Source organism: Myotis davidii, unplaced genomic scaffold (assembly GCF_000327345.1).
Source record: "Myotis davidii unplaced genomic scaffold, ASM32734v1 scaffold534, whole genome shotgun sequence".
NCBI lineage: Eukaryota > Metazoa > Chordata > Mammalia > Chiroptera > Vespertilionidae > Myotis > Myotis davidii.
The window spans coordinates 3,526,200-3,537,707 of NW_006286678.1; the positions used below are offsets into that span (position 1 = coordinate 3,526,200).

Consider the following 11,508-nt stretch of genomic DNA (forward strand, 5'->3'; position numbering starts at 1 on the left):
GCATCTTTGAGGAGACCATCCTGGGGGAAGCACCACCTGCCTCATCCTCAGGTCCCTCTATGGAAGCCTTCACAGTTTGCAAGGAGTCTTGTAATTGTTCCTCACAACAGCATATAGGGATGGAAGGGAGAATTGACCTCGGTGCCCATTTTAAAGAAGAAGCAACTGAGGCCAAGTCACATAATACGGAGATGTGGCCAAGACAGGATTTGAACTTGATAACCTCCTGCCAGTGGTAGTTGTGTGGTTGAGTATCCCAGTGCCACAGCTGAATGAGCCCTTGGGGACAGAAGTACTGGGGATGATCTGCTAGTGTTAAGGACACCATCACCCATTCAATGGTATCTTCACAAGAGCTGCTCCCCTGGGGCGATGCCCAGAGGGTTTTATTCCTGGGCAGAAGAGAGTCAGCAGAGCAGTGTATCCTTGGACAGGCCTGCTGGCAGGGAAGTCCCTGGCTGGTGTCTGGGAACTTGGATTTCAGGAGGATGCCGAGCTGAGAGCAGTGCTCACTGTGCTTAAACTGAACAAAGGGGAGCTGCACCCCTGCTCTCCTCCTGGGAGCCTGGAACTTCAGTGTGTAGTAGGCAGAGGGAGCCCAGGTGGCCGGCCCCCGCTAAGGCACTGTCGAGTGAGCTTCCCTGGTGGATGGTGTTTTGCATGTTGTCACAATTTGCTGCTGGGGAATTAAGCGTGTCCTGTGACTCCACTGGGAGGGGCTCTTGGAAGCTTGCGCTGGTTTTCCCAGTCTTTGCCCCGTGTGCCATTTCCCTTTGCTGACTTGCTCTGTCTCCTTTCGCTGCCATCACAGCTGTAAGCAAAACCATGCTGAGTTGTGTGGTCTTCCTAGCAAATCGTCGAGCTGAGGGGTTGTCTTGGGGACCCCCCAACATAATCCCTAAGGAATTTTCTCATACTGGAATGGCGTCCAAACAAAATAACGAATGTTTCACTTTAAAAATCAGCGTGGAGCCCAACGGTGTGTCTCACTGGTTGAGCGTCGACCTATGAACCAGGAGGTCATGGTTGTGGGCCTCATTCCCCGTAGGGGGCGTGCAGGAGGCAGCCCATCAGTGATTCTTTCTCATCATTGATGTTTCTCTCTCTCTCCCTCTCCCTTCCACTCTGAAATCAATAAAGGATATATATTTTTTTAAAAAATCAGTGTTGGGTTAATAGATTCAGGGTCCCTGTTCTTCCAGACCCTTCACCTTTCTGAGCCTTGGTTTTCTCATTTGTAAAATAGGGATAAATGCAGGGCTGGTGTGAGGGTGAAAAGAGTAGTGTACCTGGACGTGTCATGTAAGGAGAGGGCAGAGCTTGGAGCCAGACCCCCAGGCTCATAGCCTCGCCCAGCCTTTTACGGCTGGGTGACCCTGCCTAGCTCCCCCGGCTGGCAGCTGCTGGGAGCTGGAAAGGTCAAATAGGTTAATAATCCCCATAAGCAGAAGAGTGCCTAGCACACAGCAAGCTCAGTGTTAGCTGGTGGCATTGTTGCCATTGTTACGATGATGATGATGATGACTGATTATAAAGAGCTTTTATGGATAAAAATGTTTTCAATGTGAAATCAGACAGGTTAACATTAAAAACAGATTACTATGACAAAGAGACACGAGGACAATTTTCTAGATACCCGGACTGTCCTCTGACGTGGTCATGGCAGCGGTTACACAGCTGTATGCATCTATCAGAACGTGGACCTGTACGCCAGAAAGAAGGCGTGTGCTGTGTGTAAATTTAAAAATAAACCTTTGAATGTCACTTTATCATCAAAAGCTCTTTTGTAAAAGAAATGGTATTTTCTGCCATGTGAAATCAGTGGCAAAGACAGCCTTTCCTAATTGCAGTTATTGAAAGAGAGGGAGAGGGAAATGCAAGGAGAAAAATAGGAAATGTGATTTACTGGTTTATTCATTTAGACCTGAAAGGGATTGATGAAATCTCATTTAAAATTTATGACTTTACATGAACGAAAGTAAAGCATGTTGATTGAGTGTCCCTTTGGAATCCATTGAGGGCTTTGGAGTAAGACGTGATTCTGGTTGTTCCCACAGCGAGCCGTTCCAGGACCCGTTTGGGCTCTGGAGGGAGGCAATGCTGGCAGGAGGATGTGAATACATCAGACTCTCTGTCATCTGTGCAGATGGGGCTCCTGCCAGAGAGCAGGGGCGTTGTGGTTCTTTGTGGCAGCCAGGCAGGTGGCTGGGCGCATCGGGCAGTGTTAGAAGCCTAGGACCTTGGTTCATCGAAGGGACATTGACCACGCTCAGGGACGTGGGTAGAGGGCAGTGAGATGGCCACAACTGAAGGCGTGAGCTGATCAGACAGACTGAGGGGGAAGAAGGGCAGTGTCTGAATTCAGTTCACTAGAGGCCCTTGGGGCACCCAGGGGGCTGTAGGGTTCGGAGGGCAGCATGGGATAAACAGGCGGGAGTTACAGGGAAGTGGGTTTTTAGCTCCAATGAGGACAAGCTTTCTTACCAGCAGAGCCCTTCAAGGATAGAAGGGCCTGGCTCCATAGGTAGGAAGCTCTCTGTCACTAGAGGCATGCACTTGGAGGTTAAATGAGCACATCACAGATGGTCAGGCACAGGATCTTGGGGAGAGTTAGGACCTCTAGTTTTGATATTCTGTGGCTCTAAGATAGTTTCCCAGAGTTTTTTGGGCACCAGCTTGACGGGTGTGCTTCATAGTCTGTCTGAAGGAGCCAGACCAGTCTCATTTCGGCATCCTTTCACTCCTCCCTGTAGAGAGCGCCTGGGAAGGCACACGGGCATTTCTTTAATTATTGTCAGCTGAATCCAGTGGCGTTGGCAGAGCCACGTCCTGGAAACACACCTTGCCAGAGGCAGGAGTGTTGTCAGCCTGACCTTCAGCCCAGGCGCCAGGGGTGGTTTTCGTTATCTAAATCCAGCCAAGCACCAGGAATGAGTACGACTCAGGCCCACCCAAGAATGCACATAATCTCCTTTGTCTTGACCTTTAGTAAAACTTCCTGGGTTTTGCTGTATAAAATAAACAGGCAGTAACCTGGGTCCCTGGCCCTGTCTCATCATCAGAGGACAGTGGTCCCACCTGGCTGTCCTTTTTTCTTCCATCTCTGTGTCTGTCTCTTTCTTTCATTTTTTTCATTTTCCATCGCCCCTACTCAGGAACTGGACCGCTCTCTAGCCAAGCTGGACTTGAAAAAGAAATATTTATACCTCCCCTCTCCCCTTTTCTCCAAGCCTTTTGTCTCCCTCCCTTTGTTCTTCTTTTCCTCTCTAAGGCTGGCTTGCCAGGCTGTCCTTGAGTCATCAGGAAAGCCCCAGGAGTCTGTACACTCTGCAGTGGGAGAATGAATGTGTTTGCTCTTTTTGTTTCTTCATCCAGTCATCTGTTTACCAGACCTGCGTCTGACCCCCGCTTGCACATTGTGTTAACTGAAACCATCACTTTCACACTCATCACATAGTAAGATCAGCTCAACAACCCGTGATCAGCAAAACCCAGCAGAGAGCATTTCCCGGCCAGGGACCCACACTTCACCTTGCCCAGGACAGCGTGGGGCCAGACGCGAGGGTGGGCCACGCTTGCCTTCTTGTGCAGGTGAGACAGGTGGAGCCTGGACTGCGCGGCAGGCTATGATTCAGCAGGTCAACGCGGTGCAGAGCCTCTGGTCCCGGACCAGAACACCTGCCCTCTCAGCCCTGCATGATGGGAGCCGTCCGCCTCTGGAGCGAGGGGTGTATGCCATGCAGAGGCAGGAACAGTGAGGGGCCGATGGAGAGCCTGAAGGCCAAGGTCCATGGAATTGATTCTTTTAGTCCCAGCGTGAGTAGAGCAGATGCCAGGCACACAGAGAAGGGCAGAGTATGGAGTATGAGTTAAGGATTTCTAACCCGGATACCCACATACTCTCCGGTGCCCTCCAGTGAACCCACACCCTCCCTCTCCTTTCTGTAACGCTCCAGCAGCCTAGATCCACACCGCCCGACTCCCAACCTCTACAGGGCTTCCAGGTCAGCAGTTCTGCCATTGGGGATGGGGAGGTGTGCGGGGTGGGGGAGGCCAAGTGCAGTCTGTGAGTCTGTGATATGCAAATGAGCGTCTTGAATGGACCGCAGGGGATCTCAGCTCCAGGGTGGATGCAGCTGTCTTAGGTGGCATTATTCTTCGAGGGCCCTCCATGTGGAAAGAGAAAAGCCCATCTGTTAGTAGACTCGGCTGTGGGTAAAGTGACACCAGCCCCTCCCGGAGCCCAACGCCCTGTCGTGCTGTTGAGCCAAAAGCAGATGGAACCCCGGGCCTGGGAGGGAGTGTGAGACCGAGCTCTGCCGCAGACAGGCTGTTAGCTTTAGGAAGCTGCCTTTTTCTCTCTGAACCCGTTTTCCTGCTGGTGGGGCAAAGACAATGGGTGAGGAAGCACGCAGGCATCCCTCCGGGTCTAAGGCAGACTCTCTCCACAATGCCTTGCCTGCGAGTTTGTTCTGTGTGTGTGGAGAGCTTTGGTCTGCCACTGCCCTCCCCATGTTTGACGGGCCCCGCAGGCTCGCCACAGTCAGGGGATTCCGGAAGCGGGGTCCTGGGTCCGGGCAAGGTAAAGGTTGTGTTCCCTCGTCTTCTTCCAGCTCCCGTGGTCATCATTCCACCCCGAAATGTTCACAACATCACTGGGGCCCAGGTGTACCTGTCCTGCGAGGTGAGGGCGGTGCCTCCCCCAGTCATCACGTGGAGGAAGGTATTTATATATCAGAACTCTCGTGTGTGTGTGTGTATGTGTGTGTATGTGTGTGTGTGTGTGTGTTTGGGGGGCAGATAAAGGCTTTTTATCCTTTTAAGTGTGTTTGTGTGCATATGTGGATCATCAGAGGACTTTATTTTTATTTTATTTATTTTTTTATATATATTTTATTGATTTTAGAGAGGAAAGGAGTGGGGGAGAGAGAAACATCAATGATGAGAGAGAATCATTGATTGGCTGCCTCCTGCACGCCCCCCACTGGGGATCGAGCCCACAACCCAGGCATGTGCCCTTGGCTGGAATTGAACCTGGGACCCCTCAGTCCGCAGGCGACGCTCTATCCATTGAGCCAAACCAGCCAGGGCAGATCAGAGGACTTTAAAAGGATATCTTCTATACCATTCCTCTGCCTCCAGGTTTATGCCTCAAAACATTCACCCTAAAGCTCTCCCCAGAGAAGAGCCGTTGCCATCCTTCCTGTGGCATTTGCTCTCTTGGCCACTCAGCTGTCGAGAAAGTCCTGCTGTTTACCTAGCCTCGATCAGCTGGAATGAAGTAGGAGACGACGTCACTGGATTGGGTTTTAGAAAGACTTGGCTGGTGGCAGATAGTCCCATCCCGTTCCAAAACTAGATCTTCTTGCCGATCAATTTTTGAGCGACTAGCACGGATCCCAGCATAGGTTGTGCCTCGTCTCAAGAGCCCTGAGAAGGGCCGTGGACCTCTGACCTGCCTCTGCAAGATGGAGCTGGTGTCCGCATCTTTGCTGTCCACCAGAGTGTGCTGGCTGCATGTGCATTTGGGTTTTTAAAGTGACTGACGAACGTTTTAACAGCAACAGGAGCTCTCAGGGTGCTGGCCTTCCCGTCAGTGGGAAGATGAAGACAGTGCGGATGTCTGTGGGAGGTAGTTTCCAGAAATGCTTTCTCTGAACCATTCCTGGCTTTCCCGTCCTCTTCAGGTCACACAGTCTCCTGAGGGCACCCAGGCGCTAGAGGACCTGCCTGGGGACCATGTCAATATCGCTGTCCAGGTGCGAGGGGGTCCTTCTGACCACGAGGCCACAGCCTGGATTTTGGTGAGTGGCTCATTCGTTTCAGATTCTGGCTACTATTGACTGGCCCTTGTAAAACACCCTTTATATTTCTATAACATGGTACATGTTTCAAAGCTGATCTTATCCAGTTTTCATTGGCCCCCGGAAGAACTCTGAGGAAAGCAGGGCCGGCAGTATAACCCCTGCGAGCAGGTGATCTTTCGTGTTCGGGAGAATTATGGCCCTGGAAAGAGGTCCCTGTCCTAGTCCTTGGAGCCTATGGATGGTTTCTGTTATGTGGCAAGAGGGGAGTAAGGTTGCAGATGGAATTAAGGTTGCTAATTACCTGACTTTAATAAAGAAGTTACCCCACATTATCTGGGTGGGCCCAATGAAATCACAAGAGTCCCTTAAATGTGGAAGAGGGAGGCAGGAGAGAGGCAGCCAGAGAGATGGCAGTGGGAGAAAGACATGGCTCGCCATTGCTGGCTTTGAAGATGGAAGGAAGGGGCCACAAGCCAAGGAATGCAGGCAGCCTGTAGACTGGAAACGTATGTTCCCCTAGGGCAGTGGTTCTCAACCTGTGGGTCGCAACCCCTTTGGCAGTCGAATGACCCTTTCACAGGGGTCACCTAAGACCATCCTGCTTATCAGATATTTACATTACAATTCATTATAGTAGCAACATTACAGTTATGAAGTAGCAACGAAAATAATTTTATGGTTGGATCACAACATGAGGAACTGTATTTAAAGGGCCAGAAGGTTGAGAACCTCTGCCCTAGGGTCTCTAGAAAGAAAGCAGCCCTGCCAACACCCTTGATTGTAGCCCACTGAGACACATTTGGACTCCAACCTCAGGAAGTGTAGATAATAAGTTTGTGTTGCTTTAAGCCACTGGGTATGTGGTAATTCGTTACAGCAGCCATAGGAAACTAATACATTTGCCCGAGACCACATAGCTGATAAGGAGGGAAGGCTTACTTTCACATCTTCTGATAGCTTTTCTGTGTCACTTGCAGCAGTTTTGCTAAGATGAGGGAATGCCAGGTGTTTGAAGGAGCAATGAAGTGATGAGACAGGGGTTCATGTTGGCCAAGTTGCTCTAACTCTTTGAGCTTCAGTGTCCGCAACTGTAAAAAGAGAGCTTTGGACTGGACAGCGTCCAGGGCCGCTTGATTCTAACAATCTGTGACTTACCTGCGAGGCTCCTGTAGCATGAGGGTAATGATGCTCCCCCTTCACCCATGATCACCGTGTGTTCAAAACGAGACGGTGCGCATAAGTCCTCCCCAGTCTGTAGAGTGACTCGCAATTGATAGAGGTTGTTCTAACAAGAGAAAGCAAGAGCGGAGAGCACTGCTGTGGATCTGCTCTGCAGGGGCCGGGGAACAGGGTGCCCTCGGGGGTGTCGTCCCCACTTCGCCACCAACTCTACGAGGTTTGGCGAATCCTCAGCATCCAGCTCAGAAACTCAGAATGCAGTTGGGTCCGTGGCTTTTTCAAATCTGAGCCTCGGTGTCCACAATTGTAAAAAGAGGGCTTTAGGCTAGACAGCTTCCAGGGGCCCTGTGACCCTAACATTCCCAAACTTCCTTACAAAAAAGTGTGGAAGAAAGGTTTTCCTGGAGTTGATTTGTGAAGGCTGCCTCCTTTGGGAGCCCCTGTGGGCCATTCCTTGGGCACTAGATTTTTGTTCTTTTCATTTGCAATATTTTCCTTATAATCTATACCAGTGGTTCTCAACCTTCCTAAATGCCACGACCCTTTAATACAGTTCCTCATGTTGTGGTGACCCCCAATTTCATTGTTACAAATTGAACATAATTAAAGCATAGTGATTAATCACAAAAACAATACGTAATTATATATGTGTTTTTTGATGGTCTTAGGCAACCCCTGTGAAAGGGTCGTTCAACCCCCAAAGGGGTCGCGACCCACAGGTTGAGAACCACTGATCTATATCTATCCCCTTCAATAAAAGGACGGGGTAGCTCACAGTAAAAGGCAGGGAGGCAGAGGCAACATTAACATGAGAGCCACGATAGAGGGTGCTGAGAAAGAAATTTAAATTCTTCCTTGGCAGCCAAGGCAAGAAGAGAAACAGAGTGAGCTCAAGCTTATTTTGAAAAGGAATAAGTGCTCAGAGGTATCACCAAGACTCAGTAAGGAAGTGATTTTGCTGTGCCACAAAGAACTCTATAAACTTGTTTGCTTTATTTCTAGATCAACCCTCTGAGAAAGGAAGACGAGGGAGTGTACCAGTGCCACTCGGCCAATGCGGTTGGGGAGGCCCAGTCCCACGGCAAGGTGACGGTTAGCGACCTGAGCACATACAAAGCCCCTCGCTTCCCAGCTCCACACGACCGCATGTGACAGAGTGAGTACATGTTCTAAGTCATTTTTTGTATTTTATACACCTGTGCCCTAAGAGATGGAGATGGTTTATAAAGATGTGCAATAAAAAGAAAAAACACACACACACATAAACGCAGGAAACCAGGATACAAAACAAGAGTAGGAACATACGACAGCAGGTAGAATCTCTAGTGTGTTCTATGCACATATCACTCTGGGCTTCCCACCTACCATGCACGTGAAGAGCTGTGAGTGTTACGGGCATGCACAGGGTAAAGAGGACCGGCGGTTTCTCTCTGTTTCTGACGCTGAGGGGAGTGTTTCCTGCGGATCCCCCTAGAGAGGCAAGGAGAGAGCAGACACAGTCATGTGACAGCACCACGTGCCCACAGAGAAGACACATGAGCCTCATCGTCTGTGTCCCGGTTCCTCCCTGTGTCTCTTAGCAGCACATCTGCAGGGAACCTGTGTCTCCCTGGGCCAGGCGGGCCCGAGTCCTCAGAGTCCCCTGGGTGAGAGCTGTACCCCTCCAACAGGTGGACTGTGAACTTAGAAAATGAATCCCTTATTAGCCAACTTCTGCTGCTTAACAACCCCCAAACCTCGCTGGTTCACAGGCACCAACATGTATCTCCTCCTCACATTCCATGTCGAGGTGGCAGGTTGGCATGGCTCCCCGCCCTGTGGGGACCCAGCTGGAGGAGCAGCCCCGCTGTGGAATATGTCCACTCTCGTGGCAGAGGGGACGAGCAAGAGGCCAAGCCAAGCGCACAATCTCATTTAAAGTTTCTGCTCGGATTCAGTGTTTGTCACATCTGCTTAAGTCCGTATCCAGAGCAGGTCACAGGGCCACACCCAGCCTTAGAGGGGTGAGCGGCATCTGCTCCTCTCATAGGAGGAGGAGGACAGGGAGGCATGATCTTATTTGTGTGTGTGTGTGTGTGTGTGTGTGTGTGTGTGTGTGTGTGTGTGTGTGTGTGTGTGTGTGTGTGTGTGTGTGTGTGTGTGTGTGTGTGTGTGTGTGTGTGTGTGTGTTTAAATATGTTCTTATTAATTTTTTTTAGAGGGAGAGGGAGAGAGAAACACCGATTGGCTGCCTCCTGCTTGCCCCCTACCAGGGATCTAGCCCACAACTCTGGCATGTACCCTGGCCGGGAATCGAACCAGCAACTTCTAGGTGCATGGGATGACGCTCAACCATCCGAAAGGGAGGCATTATCTTACAGGACCGCAGGAATAGTTGTGAACAGGCACTGTCACCAAGGCCTACTGACAAGTTTTCAATAGCAGGAAAAATTAGAAACAATATGAAAAGCATGAGGATTTTGCTGTGGTTGTGATGTGTATGATTTAGCCACTGTTGTTAGACACTTCCTGTGTACAAGGCCTTATGTCAGGTCTATAGGGATGCACCGAAAACCAAAAAATGAACGCCAGGAAACTACCAGGAGTGCCATTTCCCCCACCTCCCAGCTAGCAGGAAGTTGACTGTGACAGAGCAGGGTTCTGTCCTCTCTCTAACTCTTTTCCCTCTTTTCTTCCAGGGTCTCAGAAGCATGACCACGGGATGATGGGAAAGTCAAGTTGTGGGTGGTTTCGCTGTGTGACAAGTTGGAAAAACTGTTTGTAGATGACCCCTTTTGTATGTTTTTAAAAACTAGATGCAAACTAGATTCATATGCAAATGTAGTTTTTAGCAGGGCAAACACGGGGAAAATGCCTGGACTGCACGTGGTTTTTTTATACTTTTGAAATGAATTGCTCTGAGAGAATTCTTTTTTTAACTACTCCCTCCCCGGGGGAGAGCATGTTGTGGTGTATTTGTAACTCTAAAGGGCTAGACGAGGGTGTGCACTGTGACCCTTCACCTCAGTTGTCTGCGGCTGATTGGTGGAGCCCTGTGACTTAGAGTGTGTGGTAGAGCCGAGGAGGAGGGTCCCTCTGTCCTTGCCTGACCTCTCATTTGCTGTGTGACCTGGACAGGTCCCTTCCCTCTCTGGGCCTTGGACTCTTCACCTGTGAATGTGGCATTTGGACTGGATGTTACCTGTGTCTCTTTGAGCCCTGTCATCCTAGATAAGATGGCCCTACAGAAAAAAACACAGCAAGTGTGGACTTAGCATTCTTTTTTAAATGGTATTTCCTCAAAAACAAACACCACTGCTTCACACCAGGGAGAGGATAGCTGGCTGCAGCTCTTCTATTCCTGCCACTCTTCCATTTTAAAGAAACATTTTACCGGACTCAGGGGCCCCATGGCTGGGCGTTGGGGGACCAAGATGTCTACTTGTTCCCAAGCCCAGCATTCTTGAACCAGGTGGGCAGTGGAGACCTGATTCCTAGACATCAAATTGTAAAAACAGGGTCCCATGCTCTCTCTGGGCTGTGGAACGAGAGTGTAATAGAAGGTTTGACTTAGAGGTGTTTTGACTTCAGCCAGGAATGGGGCTTGCTTTCTTTATTTTAAGTGAAGAAGGGAAGAAGGAGAATATTTAATGTCTGGGCTAAAAAAAAAAAAAATAGGTATCCTCGGCGATTAAAACTTTTAAAATCGGGATCTCACCTGTGGATAGTCCTTGAAGTTCATGAGGCCCTTTTCCTTCTGCAGTCACTTCCCAAGTGCAGGGCAGCAGGGTGCGGGTTAGTGTCCCTGCCCCTTTCCTGAGGAAGAACCAGGCTCTGAGAGCAGAGCAGGTGCCCAAGGTCTGAAGGCCTCTGAGAGGGGCCAGACTCAGGTGCCTGCCCCTCCTTGGCGCTCTCTCCACTCCGTGGTGCTGCTTCTCGAGATCATCTCTAAACTTGGTAGGAGAGGCGGCCAGTTCCCCAGGCTTCAGGGATTTCTTATCCAGGTTCACCTCAACACTGAAAACGCAACCTTGTGCTGCCCGCGGTGGGCGTGACATTTTGGGGTCCTTTTTGGAATTGCATTTTCTGCCTTTAAGGCTGGCCATTTCACAACTGACATTTGGGGGTGGCAACACCATTGCATGCTACACAGCAGTAGACGGGCCTGGGAACCCAGACACAGGAGGTCCATGTGGGACTTCACCCCTGGCTCACGGTGTGACCCTGAGCAAGTCCCCTTCACTTTCTGCACCTCAGTTTCCTCATTTGAATGAAACGGGATGGGTGGTTTTCAAACTTTAAGACATTGGAACCCCTTCTTTGAGTAAAATCAGAATTAAAACTGATCAAACTGGAAGCTCTCCTTGTCTGTTGGAGGTTGGCGCTGCTGGGGGACCTGCTCACATCTCCTCCCTACTCAGCACCTCCTAACCTCTCCCACTGACCACCACTCGATTGTACCCGAGGCCTGCAGTTAATTCCTCTTGATTTGAAGGGGTGATAAGACACTCGGGAGGAACAGGGAGGCTGAGGCCCTGGAGAA

At 50.2% G+C, this 11,508-nt stretch overlaps 1 protein-coding gene across 1 annotated transcript in view; it reads left to right on the top strand.

The window, feature by feature from the left end:
• The window catches only part of IGFBPL1 (insulin like growth factor binding protein-like 1), a 19,491-nt gene extending 8,251 nt beyond the window's left edge, over positions 1-11,240 (top strand). The window contains exons 3-6 of the mRNA XM_006758454.2: positions 4,614-4,723; positions 5,688-5,804; positions 7,989-8,142; positions 9,665-11,240. Of these exons, the coding sequence (XP_006758517.2) occupies positions 4,614-4,723; positions 5,688-5,804; positions 7,989-8,138 (377 nt within the window). The 3' untranslated portion in view covers positions 8,139-8,142; positions 9,665-11,240. The remainder of the gene's footprint in view (positions 1-4,613; positions 4,724-5,687; positions 5,805-7,988; positions 8,143-9,664) is intronic.
• The last annotated feature ends 268 nt before the right edge of the window (positions 11,241-11,508 follow it).